We start from the raw sequence: 20201 nt of genomic DNA, 5'->3' as shown, positions 1-20201 counted from the left end.
TTGGCCCATTGCAGTTGGAGTGACGCAGCTGATGTTGAACAAGACTGGGATTAGGAAGGGGTTTAGTGGGCTGGATAAAGAGTCAGGTGTGGAAAACTGGAAGTGGTTGGGCAAAGGGTTGGAACTGTGTGCAAAGGAGATCCTCCTTCTCAAAGGAGCCTGTGACCTGGACATACAGAACTGGGGAGAAAGACTGAGCCTGGGGCTCAGGAATGGAAAATGGAATCTGAGAAAAAATGAGAGCGGGATAAATTTCTGGGACTGGGAAAAATCAGGGCAGTCCTAGTGGGAGAGGATAAGCAGAACCTGTCAAACATGACAAAAAGAACAGAACACTTTTCTGCAGTCATTAAAGTGTATTCCCCATCTGATCCTGGAGTAAAAGGCACAGATCCCCATGATGATGATCGATGCATGGCTAGACTATCATAACCTATGATCATCTACTTAGAGATGATCTCACTATGGATCTGCAAAATGGCATTAAACTCATTAATTAAGACTGTGCTTAATCCTGGCATTTCCTAACTTCACTGGGCTTGACCTCACCACACTAATACACTCTTTACAGTGCTCTAGAAACCACAGATATACTATAAATGTATATAACATTAGTCTCAGATACTCTCTACTTTTAAAAAATAAAATTAAAATATCCTTTGATTTTAAATATGGATTTAGCTTGTATGAATTTTCCTTTTGATTTTTCCTCTTTTATACAAATAATTGTAAAAGTGCATTATAAAGCAGTTTGTCAGCAGTAATTATGACTTACAGAATAGTCCCAGGCGTATGAATGTTAATTATGACTTCTTATTAATAAATGCATTAGCTGATCATTCATTTTATAATTACTTTTCAAGGATCTAGCCCATCCGTGTTAGCTTTGAAAAAATCTCACAGAAATCTACTGGAAGGACCCTCAGAGCACACTGCTGATCCTAGACACAAGCTGCATCTTACTCATTAGCATTTCTTTTCAGTCACAAAGCAACCTCAATCTAGGAGCCAGGGCTTTAAAAAAATGAAGACTTTTGAGACATGTGATTAAAGTTTGAAACATTGAAAAGTGGCAAGATTGTGGATGCTACAGGTGGTTGCATACAACTGAATCTGATTCTGTGATACTCTGTGAATTCACCTCATTGTTTAAATCATGTATAATTTTCTTGTTTTACTTTTAAAAGCAATCTTTCTTAGGTATAACCTTTCCTCGCCAGTTATCTCATCCATGCCATGTACTACATAAAGACTTGTGTTCTGTAAAGCCTGTCTTTGCAATCCTTCCTCACTGACTCACTTACCTCTTTCAAAATGTCTCTGCTTTCATTACTTTCACAACTTTCAGGATTGCTATGAACTTGCCATATAGTTTATTTATTCTTCCTGGTAATGGCCACAAAAACAGAAACACAGAAAATAGATTACCAGCTTAGTCCTCTGATCTTTGGAAGGTCTTTTCCCTTGTTTTCCAGCCTTTGATACATTCTGTGGCACCGATTGCTAGGGGTTAAAAGAAGTTTGTGATTACTTTATTGTGTGTATTCAATTCACTTCAAGTGCTTTTACTAGTTATCAAGAGTTTGCATGGTTAGGAGGCATTGGCTTGTCGTGTGGAGAGTGGCTGAGGGAGCTGGGGGTGTTCAGCCTGGAGAAAAGGAGGCCATGGGGAGACCTTATTACACTCTATAACCACCTGAAAGGAGTCTGTAGCCATGTGGGGAGCTGGGTTCTTCTCTCTAGTAACAAGGGATAAGATGAGAGGATAGTCCTAAACTGCACCAGGGAAGGTTTAGGCTGGACATTAGGAAGAGTTTCTTCACAGAAGGGGTGATTAAACACTGGAATGGGCTTCCCAGGGAGGTGGTAGAGTCAATGTCCCTGGAGGTGTTTAAGGAAGGACGGGATGTGGCACTCAGTGCCTTGGTCTAGTGTACAGCTCAGTCATAGGCTGGACTCCAGTCTAATTGATTCTGTGATTATTAGAGGACTGTCGCCCTGAAAACTCAGCTTCTGAGCTTGCTGACATAGTTTTCTAAGGACTTTCCCAGGACAGTAACTGTAAACATAGATATGTGTACATTCTTTCTGTTACACGTCTTGTGATGGACATCTCTCATAGCCAGTGCAGTGGGAAAGTGTTATCCTGACCATCCAATCCCTGGCTGTGGTCAGAAGCCTATAAATCCTGGGAGGAAAAATAAACTTTCTCTTCCTTTCACCACACCTCGACCTGTGTTCGTGTGATCTATTCAGCACCAGCGGCAGCAGAGGACATTCACATTTTTTTGTTACATAAGGTGACCCACAGTCCTGCAAGTCTCCTCCAGGACCTTTGCACGGGCCCAGAGGAACCCTGCAGCTGGCTTACAGACACAGACCAGCACTGTTTCTGTCTCACGGCCGCACCAGCCAAAGGGTGTGACTCAACAGTGAGCTGTGAAGGGCTGGAGGCCGAGGGGATCCCCTTGCACTGGGAGGATGGAGCCCTTCTCCTGGGGGTGTTCAGAGAGGCAGCCTGCCCTGGGCTGACTGTCGTGAGCGGCTGCTGCGATACAAGCGATGCGGCAGCGCACCGTGGCTTTGCCAGGGGCCTGTGCCAAGCCTCTCCCTCACGGACGGCACATGGCGGAGTGTCACACCTGACGTCCCTTCCCCACGAAGCGGGTGGCAACGCCACTGTTCCCGCACGTCCCGTTCCCGGCCAGGGCCGTCACTCGGGTCCCTGCAGGAGCACCCGATCCCAGCGGAGAGATTGACGTTTCACTCCCAGAGCAACCCAGCTGTGGGGCGGCGCCCGGGCGGGACGCGTCGACCTTCACGGGAGCCGCCCCGCGGGCCCGCCCTCAGGCCCGGCGCAGGGCGGGCGGGTGAGGCGGCGCCGGCCATTGGGAGGCGGGCGGTGACCGGCGCCGAGCCGCCCCGCCCCGCCGCTATATGAGGCGGGGGGGCGGGCGGTGGGGCGGGCCAGAGCGTGTGCGGGCACCGAGGTGAGCGGGGAGGCGGGAGCGAGCGGTGCGAGGCCGGCGGACCGCGGGCCGCCGCAGGCGCGGGAGGCGGAGGAGGTGAAGGAGGTGAATCCCCTGGCAGGGAGGAGCCGCGGCTTCTCTCTTCTTTCCCGGTCCGCCGCCCCGCTCGGGGAGCGGTGGCGGCCGTGCCCTTTCCCCCCCGGGAGGAGCTTCCTGCCCATCCCTGGCAAGGACGCGATGGAGGGCTCGCCCCGGCTCCCCCGGTGGCGGGGGCTGTCCCGGGGAAAGGCAGGTTCTGCCCTGGTCGCCCGCTGGGGCGATGTGGTGCGGCCTCCCCGGCAGCGGGCAGGCAGAATTGTGGTGTCATTGCTTTCCAGGAGCAGGTGTCCGTAAGTAGTTGAAGCTGAAGGTGGCCGAGCATCTCTTGCAGAAACTCTCTGCTCAAGGTTACAGCCCCTCCCATGGAAGCCGGTGTCTTGCCGTGACACAGGCACGTCTTTTGGATGGGTGTAAGCAGGGACCAGTTCCTCGCGAAGAATGATGCTCTAAGCCAGCTGTTTACTTTATCAAACATTTTCCTTTTTTTTCCCCCCCCTTTTATTTATTTTTTTTTATTGATTTGTTTTTAAGTTCTCGGTTGGATTGCTTCGGAGGTCATGAAAGGGTAAAATCGATTTAATGGGAGTGAGAAGAGGGGCTGTACCTTCAGGCATGCCACTTCTAAATATTCATTCAGGCTGCAGCCCGGATGCCAGGCTGGCGGCGTGATTTGCAATTGCTTGCTTGCAGTTTTTTCCATCAGTGGGTGATGTGTGCAGGAAACCTGCCTAGTTTTATATGGTCACTATATTGGGTTTCTGGAATCGTCCCCTGTACTGTAATTCTGCCTATGTAAAGGATTTTTGGTGTTTGGATGGGTGGGGAGGCTTCGAACAATACGAAGTTTGCCTTGCTTTGAAATTCTTGCTACAGATATTTTGAAAGGGAGAGAGAAGCGTGGAAAAATTGCGGTCGGTCCTTCTCGAGGCTCATTTTTGTGGCTACGTGTCTTAGTACGTGATGTGACAAGAAAAGCTGTAACTTGAAAAGGGGGTGCAGGGTGTGAGAGAGCTAAATAAAAGAGTTTCTTCGCAGCTCCATCCATTTCAATGGTGCAGCTTTCCCAGGCCCCTTTCCATCGTCCATCATCACCTTCAGGCCGGTCGGAGGAAGGGGAGGAGAAGAGGATGAAGGCGGCCAAGCAGCAGGTGACCCCGACTGGGGAGAGCCCGGCTCCCGCCAGCCCCCTGCAGTCCGCGCTGAGCACGGCGGCCTCTCCTTCCCAAGCGTATGAGACCTACATCGACAACGGGCTCATCTGCCTCAAACACAAGATCAGGAACATCGAGAAAAAGAAGGTAACTTGTCTTTCTTGCCCATGACACCTATTTAAGCTGTTGATAGTAAAGCTCATTGCCTTTAAAATAATATTTCCTGTTATTTCTATTATTTTTAATGGCTGGAATAAGGTTATGTGTGTCTATAGAGAGCAAATGTGTGTTGATCAAAACAGAAGATGCTTCTCTGGAGAAAAATCAGTTCAGAACAAACTTGGATCTGATTTAAATATGGTTTATAGTTTTGCAGAAACCTTTCACCAATTACATGCATCTGATACTAATTTAGCTGTAAATTGTTTGTAAAATTGGAAGTTAGAACAAGTGTTCCTTCTGACAGTGGAAATGTTTATATAATTATAAAATATGTATTGCCCTTTACTTTACCTAAGTATTTGACATACATATTTTAAATACAGGCAAATGTTACTTACTAGAAAACCTTCATGCAGAAATCCTCCAAAATTTCATCTCCTGTTTTGACCTCTGCTTTTCTGAGGTTAGGGGCACAGAACAGTGTTAGTAAGAATAATAACTGAGATAATGATACACCTAAAATGTTGTTGCTGTGCTAGTCAGAATTCTGCAGTCTAAGGCTTTTCAGATGATTGGCAGGTGACTGAAGGCTTAGTGCTTGGTTTTGAATTGAGAGAATAATATTTTTGTAGGATAAAAGATATAATGGTGCTGTTGCTCTCAGTGCTGGATCAGGATTACAAGTAAAGCAATTGTGTCAATATATTGTGCTACTCTGAATGTCTTAAAAGGTTTTAGTTATGTCTTAGGGCAAGGAGAGAAAGTAGATCAGACATCTGGCCATGTGCTACGGGGACCTGATCCTCCTGCAGGAGATGCTGTATTACTGCTGTCTCATGTCATGCATCATGCTGTAGTTTTGAATAACAGCAGACAAGTATGTTTCCTTTGTGTGATTAAACAACTTTGTGTTGTATTCTATTTCTGTCCAAAGAAGCTTTTTGTTGTGAATTTCTATAGTACCTTTGATTTTCACAAGAATTACTATGTGGCCTCATCAAAGAGGTGTGACTTAATAAAATGAGTAGAAAGTATTCTTAGTCTTATGCTCCTATATGTATGCTCCTGTGTCAGTGAAGCTCTAGATAGACAAATGGAATAATATTTGACTTCATGGCAGTGAAGTCACCTTTTTTTCCCTAAAGAAGTTTGCAATACCAAATAGTTTAGTTTACATCAGCATTTAAAGACTGCTTTGGTATACTGGAAATAAATCTTATTTCTTCCCTTGTAGTACACTTGTCTGCTTTTTTAGGGAACAGGGCTATAAATTTTTGATGTAACTAAAGCCAAATTTTTGAAAGACATAACAAGGATTATTCAAGGAAAATATAAGTAAATTCTAGCATTGACTTGGTAAAGCTAAACAAGCCTAACTTTAACAAGGACACTGGGTGTATTTGAAGCCACTTAAAGATCTTGGATCAATGCATTAATAGTTTTTAAATAAAACAAAATGAGCAAGTAAGAACTGAAAGATCAGTGGTAGTGAAAGGAAATAGACAAATAGACAGTCCTGCAGACTGAAGTTGCCAAATCAAAGGCATAGCAAAAGCTGTGTTCCTTTCTCCAGAAACAAGAGGAAGTAGGAAGCTTTATGTTGTGTTACAGTATTTCACTCATACTCTATTTAATTTCTGTATTGATTTCTGTGTAATGTTTACTTTAAATTTTCTGCAGCTCAAACTAGAAGACTATAAAGATCGTCTGAAGAAGGGAGAAACCCTCAATCAAGACCAATTGGTAAGCTTGCTTTTTTTGCAGGAGTGAAAGGCCTCAAAACCTTCTGATGTGGCAGGAAGGATGGGTTTTTTACAGAAGCAGTGCCTACAGGCTTGTGAAGGTATTTTTTCACTAAACCAAATTAACAAATTGTTGGTAATCAGGCTGAATGTTGAGCCCACAAGCTCTGTCTCCTGTTTTAACCTTCATGCTGTTCCCTGAAGTAATAGAAGATCCCTGTTTATCTTTGTTCTGTAGACTTTCAGCTTCATTGCTCCTGCACCTGTGTTTCTTAATGAGGTAACTGTGTGCAGCTGAACTATATGGCAGTGCAGTGTTAGAACCCAAGCCTCAAGAATTTGGAGGTGGCTAATTAATCCTCATGATTTCTTCACTAGCAGCTATTACTTGAAATTGCCTGTTGTCTGCACAGTACTGTTGGTTACAAGTAGCTGTTAATATAACTTGCAGTGCTGGCTTTTCTTTGTTTTGGTCTAGAATGGATTCTAGATCTGAAACCAAGCTTCTGTAACATGAAAGCTGTAGCAAAGCTGAGCAGTGTCACATAATCCAAAGAGTTTATTGCTCTAGTAATCTAGGAGTCACATTTTAAAAATGTAGTGGATATGCTAAAGAGTAATTGTTGGATGAGGGGTACTGACACTTCAGTGATAGTGCTGATCCTGCTAATGAACCAGCTGGAAAAATGTCATTGATTACAAACTTTATCACAGTACAGCAGTGTGAGAATACAAATTCTATTTTCTTACTGTGAATCACTTGTAAAAGAGTTAGATGTAAATGGGATAAGAGGGGAAAATGGTAACTTCTTAGAAGTAAACATTTTGGAGAAAATTGTCATTTAGTACTTAACTGCAAATTCTGATGTGATTTCTTGCCACTTCAAGTGCAAAAGTAAATTAAATCTGATGGTTTGGCGTAGGTTGATGACCTTTCAATTCCTCTCAACTCAATCTGGAATCAGGTGGGCAAGAACTATTTGTGTTTAGATCATAAGTGTTCTTCACAATCTGTTTGCTGCCATGATCAATGAGACTATTGAACAGTGTTCTGTAAGTTGGAATAGTCCTGAATATATTGACTACTTTGGTATATGTCCTGGACTGCAAAAAGCCGTTAGGTGACAGTGTTGGGAAAAGGTCATGAACTTGGTTACTGGATTTTAATATTCCTAGCTGGGCTTAATTTTTTAAATTTTAGTATCTTCATCCTAGTTTCTGGAGTTTTTTAGGCTACTAAAATGAAGAATTAGATTCAGTCTTCATAGTGAACTGACAAGTGGTAGTCAGACTGTTCAGTTGACTATTGTAGAAGCCCATATACACTCAATATTTAATTAGTCTTGTGCAGTGCCTTGCTTCAGTGGTTAAGATACAGAAATACTGCATTTATAACTTTCAGATGCAAATATGTGCTGTATATATAAATTGCATCTGGAATAGAGTTGAATAGATCTTAGCACCTAAAGAAACCAACTGCCTATTAATACAGTGTGGTGCTCTAATATAACTTGATGTCATCTATAGTTTTAATTTTCTCACACAGAAGTCCATGTCTGGTGATGAACTTGTTTTGCAAGCAGTTTGGATTAAACTGTAATTACTTATGGTGCGTGCCTGCCAGACCTAATGCGTGTGCTAGCCTTACATTAGGGAACATTTGTTTCAAAAATGAGGAGCTTCCAGCAAATTAAATGCTCTTGCTGTGCTGTTTTGCAAGCTGAGCAGATTTTCCTCGGTAGTTTTCTTCCAACATGCTGTTAATGAATGTTAATAACAGGTGTTACAGAACAAAGCTATTGCTTTTCCTATGGGCTGAGGTACAGCTTGTCATGAGAGCAGTGTTCTTGATGCTTTCAGGTGGGGAGTTTTACTCTGCAATTTGTGTTGTTAAAAGCACAATTACTAGGACCTGACTAGTCAATTGTTGGTGCTAATTGTGAGTCTCCCTCAAATATGTGGGCATTGGATTCTTAGAAGTCATTCTCTGAAGTGCTGAGTGAATTGCTAAATAGTACTTCAAAACAGCTTGGTAAATTTTATGAAAACAACCCAAACTACCAGGTGAGAGCTTGCACTTTGTGTTGGAGTAGCATTAGGTCCTGGTAGTGTCTAGTATACCACAAATAAGGGAATAAAAGTAACTGAGCAATCAAACTGAACAAATGAACATGTAACTTGTTTTCCAGTTGCTTAGGAACATATATGGAATTTGCAGATGTCCCAAATCTTATTGGGACAGTAGATTAAGCTTTTGTCACTGCACTGGTGAAACACCAACACTGCTGTGAAAGAGCTTTATATTAGACTGATGGGCCTGTTCTAGAAAAACCTGTGATATCGTGTCAGGAGCATAAACCAAACTGAGTGTAAAGCACATGTGAACAACTGGAATTAAATTTGTTACTTCACACCATGTGGTGTGAAGATATGGGCAGCATGTCTGAACTACAGCATTTTGCTATCTCCAGAGTTGTCAAGGGAACTTAGAGATTAACTGGCTCATTAAAAATGGGGTATATCAAAATGCAATTAATAATCTACTGCAGTTAGTAATTTTGAAGACTAGCCAGTAAAATACTGGCTAAAGCCATTAGTGAAGACAGGAATGTGGCTTCTTTTGTCAAAACTAAATTGCAAAGAATTTTTTCTGGAATTATGATACATTGTATACAATAATATTGTATATTTCTAAAATTGGTACAAATTTTTTATAAAGACATTCAGTTAAGCAAAAAGGTAGAAGATCTGTACTGAACTTCTCCTGTTTTCATCTCAGGCTTTCTGACCAGTTTGATTTTAAACAGCTGTTTACTTCTGATTGCCAAGAACTATATAGGCAAACTTGTAGGATATCTGTCTGGTGGTGTGAGCTGGCTTTGCACTGCATCTCAGACAGTTATGGGTGAATGATATTTACAGCTAAAGTACCAGTTACAGTATCTTAAAAAAGCTACAGTTTCATAAAAGTACACGCTGAATTACTATTTCACAATGAGAATTTAAGTACGAGGCAATTGAGTTGCAGTCAGTAGCCTTAAGAAAGAAAAACAGATTTTTATCTATTCCTTTGTAGGAGGCAGTAGAGAAATATGATGAAGTAGTGCACAACCTGGAATTTGCCAAGGAGCTTCAGAAGACTTTTTCGGGACTTAGCCAAGATGTAAGTATAACTGTCCTTCTCTATATTGTAAAATTTGTGTTGCTCCTTTAATGGCTATACTTCTATTCCAGTACAGCCTATACTAGGAAGTTCCTGCCTTATCTCCCTGGAGCAGTGAAGCCTTAGGCAGAGACTAAGGAGCAGGAGATTAAGGAGAACTGATTGGTACTTGTTAACCAGTTGTCTTTTTCTGATCACTTGGTAGCCAAAGGCTAGAGAAGCTTCAGTGACTCCAGTGGTGGGTACCTGAATGGCTGGTGCTGGGAAAATGAGACCTGTGAGGAGAGCCTGGAATAGCTGGGCTTGCTGGGCCTGGTAAAGTGAAGGCTTGCCATGAGATGCACTTTTATCCTTCATACAGCAAATACTGAAAGAGTGGAGCTGGGATTTTTGATGAGAGATGTAGGAGAAACAATGATCATTGCTTGAAATAGACTACAACCAGGTAGGAGGAAATGGTCGCTCAGTGGGTAATTAAATATTGGAAGCAGGCTGCCAGGTGAAGTGGTAAAATCTGTCCTTGGATTTCTTCAACACCAAACTGCACAAAGCTCTAAGCAACCTGGTCTTGATTCACTGTAGCCTTTCTGGAGGCTGGGTTAGACAGTGTCCCAAGATCTCTTCCAAATCTTTTTTAATGCTTCTGGTGAAGGAAAGTGGTGGTGTTAAATCACTTTGACTTCAATGAGAAGTGCATCCCTCAGTAAAATTTAACTGAAGCTTGTGGAGTTTGCTGCTTAATCTGCCACAGATGTCTCTAATTGTGGTAAGTCACAGATTTAGTGCTTTATTTAGGTTTTTGTTCAGGATTTAAAGCACTATATACATTATTTTTATGCAAGCAAGTGTTTTTTCCTTGGAGAAACTGGTCTCCTGGCTCAAGCAAATTCTACACTTACAGAGGATTTGATCCAAGGTAGTGGCAGGGAAGCTAAACATGATTACTCGCTGCTCTGGCCTTATTTCTCTGCCTCCTACAGAATGCTAAAGGGCTGGTACCTTGTGACCCAGTGTATCTTTGTGCAGGTGTTTTTAGTAATCCAGCATTAACTTCTACCAGTTCACGTTTGTTCTTGAATTTATGCTGTATTTAAAGGCCAACCCACCTTGTTCTTAACATCTGCTGATATGGATTCTACAGCCAGTAGCTATTACTGGAACACTAGGGGCCATTCTGGCAACAACATCCTTGCATCTTTTGAAGTGTATTGTAGGGAACAAAATTTTCATAGGTCTTGACACATACTGAGGCATTTTAAATCCTGCATTTACTTGGATAGCTTCTGGGTAGTTCTATTAGTACATGAGGAGAAGATTGAATGCATATTCTGTATGTGTTCTGTAACTCATGTTGTTGCTTATTTAATGAGTATTTGTCTGCCAACAGAAATAATTATAGGATTCTGCTGTATCCTTTAAACTGGAGTATTCAGAAGTGAAGAGCAGTTGTCTTACAAGGAGAAACTTGAGACAACTGCCTCTTTAACTCTGTGATAAATATTAAAGGTCAGCTAGGCCTGGATTGATGAATTGGTGTCAATTCTATCAATTTTTATAAGCTGTTACAATAAAACAACCAGCAGGCATAATTGGGGTCTAGATATCACAAAGGCATATCACAAGTGAAGGTACCAGTATCCACTTTGACTGAAAATTAGATGTGTAGACAATTAGTAGATGAATGGGGAGCTCTTGCAAAGGAGGTGCTTAAAAGATTCTGGATAGGTGAGGAGTTAGGAGCTTCTGTTATCTAACCAAAATTAATAATAGTTGATTTCTTCATTGTAGGATAATTGATACTAGAAGTCAATGTTTTATCCTAGAATCTAGATACTAAACAGTGTTCAACACACTAAATTGTGTTTAATTGTTGAATTTTGCATTAAAATAGCTGCTGAAAGCACAGAAGAAGGCTCAGCGGAGAGAGAGTCTATTGAAGCTTGAAGCAGAGAAGAAAAAGCTGCGTACAATACTTCAAGTCCAATATGTGCTGCAGAACTTCACTCAAGAACATGTTCAGAAAGATTTCAAAGGTGGTGTGAATGGTGCAATATACTTGCCTTCTAAAGAATTAGACTACCTCATAAGATTTGCAAAACTGACGTGTCCAGAGAGAAATGAGAACTTGCGGTAAGTTCAGGGCTTTTTGTCTAATAAAGTATGCTACATTTGTTGTGATAAATGTCCTCTGCTTGACACTAGCATGTCTTCAAATACCATGTTTTGGAACATTACTTAAAATTCTCTTCAGTACACTTGGTTTAGTCTGAGATTAGGAATGTAACAGATTTACCTCACTTGGAGCATTAGAGGGAAGCTGCAGTAATTACAGCCTCAGGTGCAGGTTACAGACAGACTTTGCCATTTTATGACTACCTGTGGGACTGAGGGGACATAGTCCAATGCCATCCTTAGCAGGGAGGCTGGGGATGTGCTGCTTCTCTTCACTGTTCATGAAGTGAAAAAGTGCAGTGAAATCAGAACTCTTTCTGTAATCCATTTACGTTGATGATTTAGATGTGCTTCTTTATTCTGGAGTAATGCAAGATGGTGCTCCTGAGACACTCCTGCTGTTGGCTTCAAAGTGGTTTTCAGAAATTGCCTGAAGTTTTTGATACCTCTGCACTAAATGTCATGCATGTTACCAGGTTGTCAACAGAGGTAATGTCAGTATCAGTGCTCATGTGGCACTGCTCTGGTGCTGTGATGGCTCATGCTTACTGTGACTGCCTGTCTGGTAGGGTAGTGCAGCAAGAATTGTATTTGAATATGGAATAAGTAGTTATTAGGTGGTAAGCTGAGACACTTTATGAATAAGTCATGTTTGAATATGGACTGATTCTTGAAGTGCCTCAAAATTCTAGCACTTATCATATATTAGACTTTCCTAGTCTTTGCTCTTTAATTAACTGCTTCCAAAGAACAGCTGTTTATAAAAAGCTACACAACAGGAGTGTCTCATCCTAATGAAGTAACTTTGTTTCTAGTTTACTGTTATGGTATACTTTTACAAGAAGCATAATCCTTTCCTTTGGGATACTATTTCATCACAGTGGACTGCAAATTTCATCTTCTGGAGGAGATAGATCCTGGACCTATAGCCAAGTTTTCCCAGGAGCTGCTAGTTAGTGAGAGTGGCAGCTATTGTTGGTTGCACCTGTACAATATCATCCAGTAAATGTGACCAGCTGATTAAACAGCAATTGTTGCCCTGATTTGGGAATCCTGGCTTGGAATGAAATTCAGCCATGTGGTCTTGTGGGGCAGTGCTTAGAATCTCTATTTTGACCAACAAGAGAAGTTAGGTTTGCTGGGTTAAATCTTGTGCAGACAGAGACAGATTAATTGCTTCCAGTGATTTTAGGGCTTGCTATTGACTCCATATATGCAGCCTTGATTTGGAAAGCTGGACATTAGTGAATGTCATAAAATGAGGGGTATTGGGATAATGCAGCACTTGATCTTGGCTATGATTTTACCTGGTAAAACTGTCCTGTGTTTTAGTGTCGAAGACCAGATGGAACAATCATCTCTTTACTTCTGGGACCTTCTAGAAGGAAGTGAGAAACCTGTGGTCGGAACAACATGTGAGTGTCTAATCTAGAGAAATAAGTTAAAGATCTAAAATCTGTGTGCTTGTTAAATGTCTTAAAACATATGGAAGACTACCAAATTAAGCACTTGCAAGTAATGTGTATCTCAATTATCCAAGGTTGAATGGATGTTCCTAGTTCAGTTGCATGCAGGTCAAATCACAATGCCACATGCTTTCATTTTCAAGTCAAGACAGTCTTCAATCAGTGTACTAGAATATTTTTGAGGAATAATGATGGTAGCAACTCAAAACCTGATGCATGAATACCTTACAGAACAGTGGGAAGCTTTTTCTATAGTTACATGCAAATGGGTTAAGCTTGGAACAGTTCCCAGCTATGAAATGCTTAGTTGAGTACACTGATATATTACAAAGCTTCATTTGCCCTGGGCTGAAGGTTCCACAGCATTGTAGAGTCTTCTTTCTTTGTAGGAATTCTAGACTCATACCTGTTGTCTCCCTACAGTGGAGGACACCACACTAGGGAAAGGTAGTCATTAATGGAATTCACTGGGATCTCATCATGCACAGTGCAGTCTTTCTTTGATGTAATGCAAGTGTCCTTACTTTTCAAACATACCAAAATCTGTGGGACACTATAGATCTTCCATTTGTGGCACAGTTCCAAAATCCCTGGTTATAAGCCAACATATACACTGTGCTCCTATTTACAACTTGCTTGTGAGGAAACTCCCCTTAATTGAGTTGTAGTGTCTTTTCTATTGCAAACATCCCTTGCTTGTTGTGTTATACCAATCTTGTAGCAGCTGTGTGGCAAGAATCTTTCATTTGTTACTGACAACGATGCTGAAACTGTTAGAACAGAGCATTAGTGTGCCCTGTTTAATTTCCAGATACAGGTAGCTGAACTAACAACTAGATATTAAATCTTTCCATGTATTTCTGAACAAACTGCAGACTTGGATTGCTACAGGCTGGTAACCTTAGCCTTGTATCTGTTGACATGAATAGATTGTTTATCGGTATCTCAATCCCTTTAGTGTCAGTCTTGCATCCCTTTGTGTGCAAGTTTGACTTCAGCTAAAGCTGTTAGGTTGTTTTATTTGTGTTCATTGCCTTGGAAGACAGTTTTTTATAGCCATATTAAATTTTAGCTACAGCTCTTGCTTGTGTGGTTGTTGCTGATAGGAGTGATCTTTCACTGAATGTTCTTCCTCTTCTCAAGGCTGCCCTGTTTCCAGCTCCTTTGAAACGATTTCTAGAATCACTGTTACTTCTGAGGTCTTACTTTCTACTCTAAGCTGCTGTCTCTTGTTTGCACAGAGGAGCAAACTGGACAGTGCTTCTCAGAGTACACAGTTAAGCTTTTGTTCAACCATGTCAGCTCTGAATCTTTTCCAGCTTCAGAGGAGTAAGCTCAGCCTGGGAGCAGTCCCTTGCATTTCCCCTGCTTGTTTATACAGTTCTTGACTTTCCTTTGAGATGCCATCCTGTTACCAGCAAGAGTGTCTTATAGAGTAGTTCTGTTGTGACTGTTTAACTTGACCTCTGTTGCAGTCTCACATGGTTTTAGTATCAATGCTGGCTGGCTTACACATGGTAATCAAAGTGCTTTCTAAGAATGTGGGAGACCTGGTGGCTGTGTTTACCTTGTGGGCATTTAAACACAAGCTGCAGTCTTGCATGAGATTGTAAAGATGTTTCCAGCTGCATTAAGTTAAACAGTCAAATAATTTCCTTTACTAAAACATTTGATTGCTATAGGTTGGTGAGATGTGTGAACTCGGAGAAACTCCAGTTCGTATTAAGGGAGGAAGTAACAAGTCTTAATCTGTAATCTGAATACCCCTTAATTTCAGATTTTGCTATTTTAACTTTGTGAATTTTTATTCTTTAGATAAACACATGAAGGACCTGTTATCCAAACTTCTAGACTCTGGCTACTTTGAAAGTATTCCAACTCCTCGCACCACTGTGCCAGTTAAAGAATTGGAAGAAGTAAATAGAAAACCTGAGAAAACAAGACAGCTGTCAAAGGGAGAGTCTGCCAAAGAACCAGGTGGAATATTACAGGGTTCACTTTTTATCAGTGTTGGGAAAGGCTTGAACTGAGCACTGACTTTGCATAGCTTGATGCTAAATCTAATGCTGTGCTGTAGCTTACTTGCAATGTAGTAACTGATATGGAACCTGCAGGGCTTGCAGCCCTATCTTAGCTAATAACATAGTAAAAAACATTAAATCATAGTAATAGAATGCTTTTGCCTTCTGAGCAAGTTGAAGATGTGGGAACTGTCTGGTGTTACATATTGGGGAATGTTACATATTAGGATAACAATTATGAATACTGTAAAATGTTTTTTGTTTAATTCTAAACTTCTGCAGCTGTAAAACAGTCAAAATAAAAGCTTGTCAACGAATAATATGTTGAATGGCAAGCTAAGCTTTCAGAATATCTGGTCTAGCAAATTTGTACTGCTATTTAAATAGATTTAAAGAGTTACTAGTGTTTGATCTATCTTTCTGCATTTGATCAGTTGAAACAAATTAACATCCTTTCTCTAGAATCCATTATGGAGCTTATGAAATCTGAAATACAGCCACAGGAGGTAAGATACTCTACTGTTAATTGCTTGCCCTTAGTGTTGTGATTTATCAGACATATAAATTCTCTTCTGCAGCCCTTTTTTAAACTTAAAAAGGGAGTCAGAACAGCAATCTAAGTATTGCTAGATGTAGGAAGCATTCAAGACTTGGTTGCCTTTCTATTTTTAACCCTAAATTTATGGTGTCTGGGGTTTTATTTTGGGGTAAATGGAGCAGGATTACATGAAGCAGTATAGTACTTTAATGCTCTGGCGCTTTCCTGAATAAAACAAAGCATCAGCCTTTAGAGTGGAAACACTGATCTTTTGTGTACTGTGGAATAGAGAAAATACACATCTACTAAAGCTGTCTGTAAGAGCTATGCTTGTTACAGTAGCTTGATATTGGTGGGGTTGAGAATGATGTTGGTCTTACTCTGATTTGTCAAGAAAGTAGGAAACCCAAGACAGACTTTCGTGTGCAGGGGTGTGTAGATCTGTTTCAGCAGCTCTTCAGCCTGCTGAATTCCGGCTTTGACTGTCAATAGAATAGAAATCCTGGTTCAAAAAGTATAAAAGAGGGTGTCTTTTCCAGGTGGAAATACTAGTTCTTAAAATGCTGAATCCCTGTTTCCTGTGTATCCCACTAGAGGGTGTACTCTAGAACAAGGTTTTGTAAGTTACTGGTAGCGCTGTTACCTGACTCTCATCTGGTGTCTAGCCAGAAAAAATATCTCAGCCAGTGAGCCTTGTACATTTTTCACTTCATGTATTTGCTTCCTGTTCATGACCAAGTGGTAACTTAGAAAAACTTAGGCTATCATCATTGAACTCTGACTTACTGACACTAAACACAGCCTGCAGTTGAAGTTCAGTGGTACTAAATCTGAGAATCTAGTGACAATTTAGTAATAAAACTCCACTAAGGATGAGGGTTATACTTGGTTTCTGGATCTAATATATTGGGGTGCTTATCAGAATGTCTGCTAATATAGTACCTGAGCTTTTTAGGTGCTTAGAAGGATAGCTACCTTTATAAAGATCACAATTGAACTTGACAGTGTTACTGCCTAGAAACATGAGGTAGCATTGAGGATAAGGGCAGTAGATTCACTCAGCTGGGTTTTACTTGTGCTGTTCAGCACTGTTCCCTGTTTCTCTATGGCATGCCAAGCAAAGCTAGTCTGCAGTGTTGTAGGATAAAGCCATGGCCACATAGTTTCTATGACTAGTGCTTAGACTGTCTAGGCTCTGCTTTTAGTCAGCAGTTTTCGGTAAATGGGTGACCTAATTTAACTGACCTGATCTGTAGTAGCAAAATGTATTCTTGGGAGCCATTAAGTTTCTTTGGTCTATATAGTTTCTCAACAGGCGTTATTTGCCTGAAGCAGAATACTCTGTCAAGAAGAAGCCAGAAGAGCCCAGATCTTGGGAAGCCGAGTGTGCTAAAAAACAAGAACCTCCGAAGTCCTGGGAGATGCTTGTTGATATTAAAGAGCAGGAGCAGAAACAAGAGACCTTAAAGCCTTGGGAAGCTCGTGCTAAAGAGGAGGAACAGAAGCATCAGTCTGCAAAGTCCTGGGAGACCCGTGTGGAGGAGGAACAACAAAAGAAGCTGGAAGCTCCAAAGGCATGGGTAGCACGTGTCCGAGAGGAGCAGGAGTCTCCCAAACCCTGGGTAGCAAAGGTCAGGGAAGAGCAGGACCTGAAGAAACAGGAATCACCTAAGCCATGGGTTACAAAAGGTAGGGAAGAGCAGGAGCAGAAAAAGCAGGAGTCCTCAAAACCTTGGGTAACCAAAGTTAAGGAAGAACCAGAAGAAAAGCAGGAATCTCCAAAACCTTGGGTAACCCAAACTAGGGAGCAACCAGAACAAAAGAAGCCAGACCCTATGAAAACATGGGAAGTGCCTGTTAGGGAAGAGCCAGAGCAAAAGAAGCAGGAGCCTATGAAGGCTTGGGCTGCACATGTTAGGGAGGAGCCAGAACAAAAGAAGCAGGAGACTCGAGAGGCTTGGGAAAAAGCTGACAGGCAGCAGCAAGTGTCATCACCGCAGTTACAGAACCCTCCGAAGTCCTGGGCAGCTGCCAGTATGGGGCCAAAGGAACAGATGGGGCCAAAGAAGTTTGATATGGAACCCAAAGAAGTGAGTTGGCATATGTAGTATTATCTGTCATAAGCTTTTGACATTAGCATATTGGAATAAAGCCACCTATTAGCAGAGGTGTCTAAGGTGTATTTTGTAGGCCAATATTTAGACTCCCATTTCATTCTTTCTTGGGGGAAATAATTCTGGCGGCTAAAGTTTATATCTGAATAGCAAGATAGTCTGCTTTGCTTTTTACATCAGCACAGTATTTCTGTGTTTGAACCTTGAATAACTGCTTTATGCATAAGACAGGAGAATTAACTTGGTTCATCTGTAGCTATTGGCACTGGCCACTGTTACCAGTACAAAGCAGGTATGACTCATCCAGGGATCAAATACTTTGTGGCTGTATGCAAATAACACTTCAGTAATTTTTGGGCTTTTGATTAAAATAGCTGCTGATTCAAGAGAGATCTAATGTCTAGATCAAGCAACACCAACTGTACAGGGGCTTAAATATGTATTTCCAGATGAATGCATAAACCATATTGCTGTCCTGGGAGTTTAACAATAGCATAATGTTAGAAATGTAAAATGAAAGCCATGGCTTATAGCTGAACAGGCTGCTACCCTTTAGTCACATTACCTTCTTTCTCACCTGTGCTTGGGTAGCAGCACAGCTGACCACTGTCAAAACAGAAAACTGAGCTCTGCCATGTCTGCCTTAGGTCACTAAGAGAAATGTTAATCTAAAGGTAGACTTCAGGAAGAAAATATGGGGAATTGAGCAGTTCTCTATATGTGGTATTGTCACCATTACTATCTTCCTGCAAGAAAGCAGGAAGCAGCACATCCCATGTTACTTGTGGCAAATGATTGAGTTTGTATCTTGTCGGTAAACCTGGCATAACTGAAAAATGAATGTTCTTGTGCCTAGAAGCGGGACCGCAAACCGAAGGTTGAATACAAGATTAAAAAAGTATGTAACAATGCAGCACTGGGTAACAACATGGGATTAAGGTGTTTCAGATTGATCCATCTTTACACTCAAGCTGAGTAGAATCTTGTGTCCACTGGTGGTGGTACAGGTGGAAAATCTGGTTGCTTCACTAAGCAACTCTGAGTACAAATATGTGTTGTACATCCAACTATGCACAGTATTCCTATAACTGAAACTAAGCTCTGCATTAGTCACGAGCACTGGTAAGGTGCCTTGGAATTTCTGGTGTCAGGTTATCTTAAATGCAAGATGCTTCCTAATGAGAAGATGCTTCCTCTTATTTTTATATGGGATGGATAGATGGATGGCTTAAGCGGTTGAGAAAACTGCTGCAATGAGTAAAGAGGAGGGTCTCCAGTCATCTGGAGAAACTTGCAAACTGCTTCAGAATCTCCCTAGTAGTGTACAGGTGTGCAGTATACTGGCAGAATTAAACTAAATGCTGGAATGTGAGGTCACTGAAGGGGGGTTGCTGAACTAAGTAAACAAAACATATTTTAAAGTATTCAAACTTGGGTTTACATAGACCATAGGAAAGCATCAGCTGGCTTTATTTTTGCTTAGTTGCTATTGAGAAATCCTAATACCAAAAATACATTGAATGAGTAGAAAACAATGTACTGTCAACATAACTAGTTCCCATAACCATTTTTTTTTAAAAATTACATCTTTGACTTGAGGTGCATAAAAAGAACAATTAAAATCATGTTAAACTTTTGAGATAACAATTTTTCTTACCCTTGCTTATGTAAAAAAGAGACAATGCAGTGCTGTAGCTGGATCTGTGTGTTTCTGAGAATCTATAAATGCTCTTGTGCAGAGACATAGGCATGGCAGATGAAAGACCTGTGCCATTGCTGCTGCCCTCTGAGCTGAAACTAACTCTTAGAACTCTGAGGTCTTTAAAAAAAAACTGTTTTGAGATATTAAAATATGCTTGTTTAACTTAACATACCTTAAGGTGCAATACTGTAGGAAGCTGAGCCTAAGATAGCAGGGTGAGCTGATGTGCTGACCTGTTTTAGCTCTTGTTCTGTTTAAATGCTTGTGCAACCTGTGGACCAGCAAATTTGATGAGAGCTAAATTTGTGGCCTGGTATGGGAAAGCAAAACAGTTTGGCTTGTGCTGTCATCCAGCATGTCATTTAATTCATACCTGCTGTGAATGCTGCTCTGAGTAGAAAGCAGATTTTAATTGTGTATCTACATGGCAATCACTGCTTACAGTTTAGGTATCACCATTCCACCTTGTTTAGTACTCCATAACTAACAAACCTAAAGAGGAATTGAAGTCCTGTCTGATAGAATGAAGTTTCACTAGTAAATGAGATGGTATGAAATGAGGTGGTATGTTAGTGTTTGCATGTAAGTAGACATTCAGTCTCTAAAAATCCAGCTTTAACAGGAGTCCCTGGTATATAGGCATTCTGACTTGCCAAATTCCAGAGTGGCCATTGGTTTATTTGCAATGGTTTAACAGGTCCTAGAACAAATTCTAGATGTTTCACCTCTAATTTCAGTCAATTCTCTGAATGGAAGTCAAGATGCATTCTGCTGAATGTATAAGTAGTGCTGAAGTTAGATTTCATAAACAGATCTTATGACAAAATAGACTCTGAATTTACCAATGCTGTTCAACTCTAGTGGTTCAAGCAACATTCAGGTTAGTGCTAACTGATCTTAGC

General features: G+C 41.2%; 1 protein-coding gene across 50 annotated transcripts in view; it reads left to right on the top strand.

Annotated features, from left to right (window-relative positions):
* The first annotated feature begins 2375 nt into the window (after window positions 1-2375).
* CAPRIN2 (caprin family member 2) overlaps window positions 2376-20201 on the top strand; it is a 33417-nt gene continuing 15591 nt past the window's right edge. For 6 of the 50 annotated variants that reach the window (XM_086884799.1, XM_086884798.1, XM_086884764.1 and 3 more), the window contains exons 1-10: window positions 2957-2990; window positions 4104-4366; window positions 6062-6124; window positions 9200-9286; window positions 11178-11416; window positions 12791-12873; window positions 14740-14901; window positions 15408-15451; window positions 16788-17573; window positions 18454-18495. In XM_086884799.1, coding sequence (XP_086740925.1) covers window positions 4118-4366; window positions 6062-6124; window positions 9200-9286; window positions 11178-11416; window positions 12791-12873; window positions 14740-14901; window positions 15408-15451; window positions 16788-17573; window positions 18454-18495 — 1755 coding nt within the window. In that variant the 5' untranslated portion in view covers window positions 2957-2990; window positions 4104-4117. Of the gene's footprint in view, window positions 2871-2956; window positions 3066-3346; window positions 4022-4103; window positions 4367-6061; window positions 6125-9199; window positions 9287-11177; window positions 11417-12790; window positions 12874-14739; window positions 14902-15407; window positions 15452-16787; window positions 17574-18453; window positions 18496-20201 lie in introns of those variants that run through there. The other 44 variants (XM_086884801.1, XM_086884776.1, XM_086884770.1 and 41 more) reach the window with 17 other exon arrangements.

The sequence above is a fragment of the Cyanistes caeruleus genome, chromosome 4, assembly GCF_971803275.1.
Source record: "Cyanistes caeruleus chromosome 4, bCyaCae1.hap1.1, whole genome shotgun sequence".
NCBI classification, from domain to species: domain Eukaryota; kingdom Metazoa; phylum Chordata; class Aves; order Passeriformes; family Paridae; genus Cyanistes; species Cyanistes caeruleus.
Note: the sequence above shows the minus strand (reverse complement) of the source record. Positions and strands in the feature narration are given on the sequence as shown.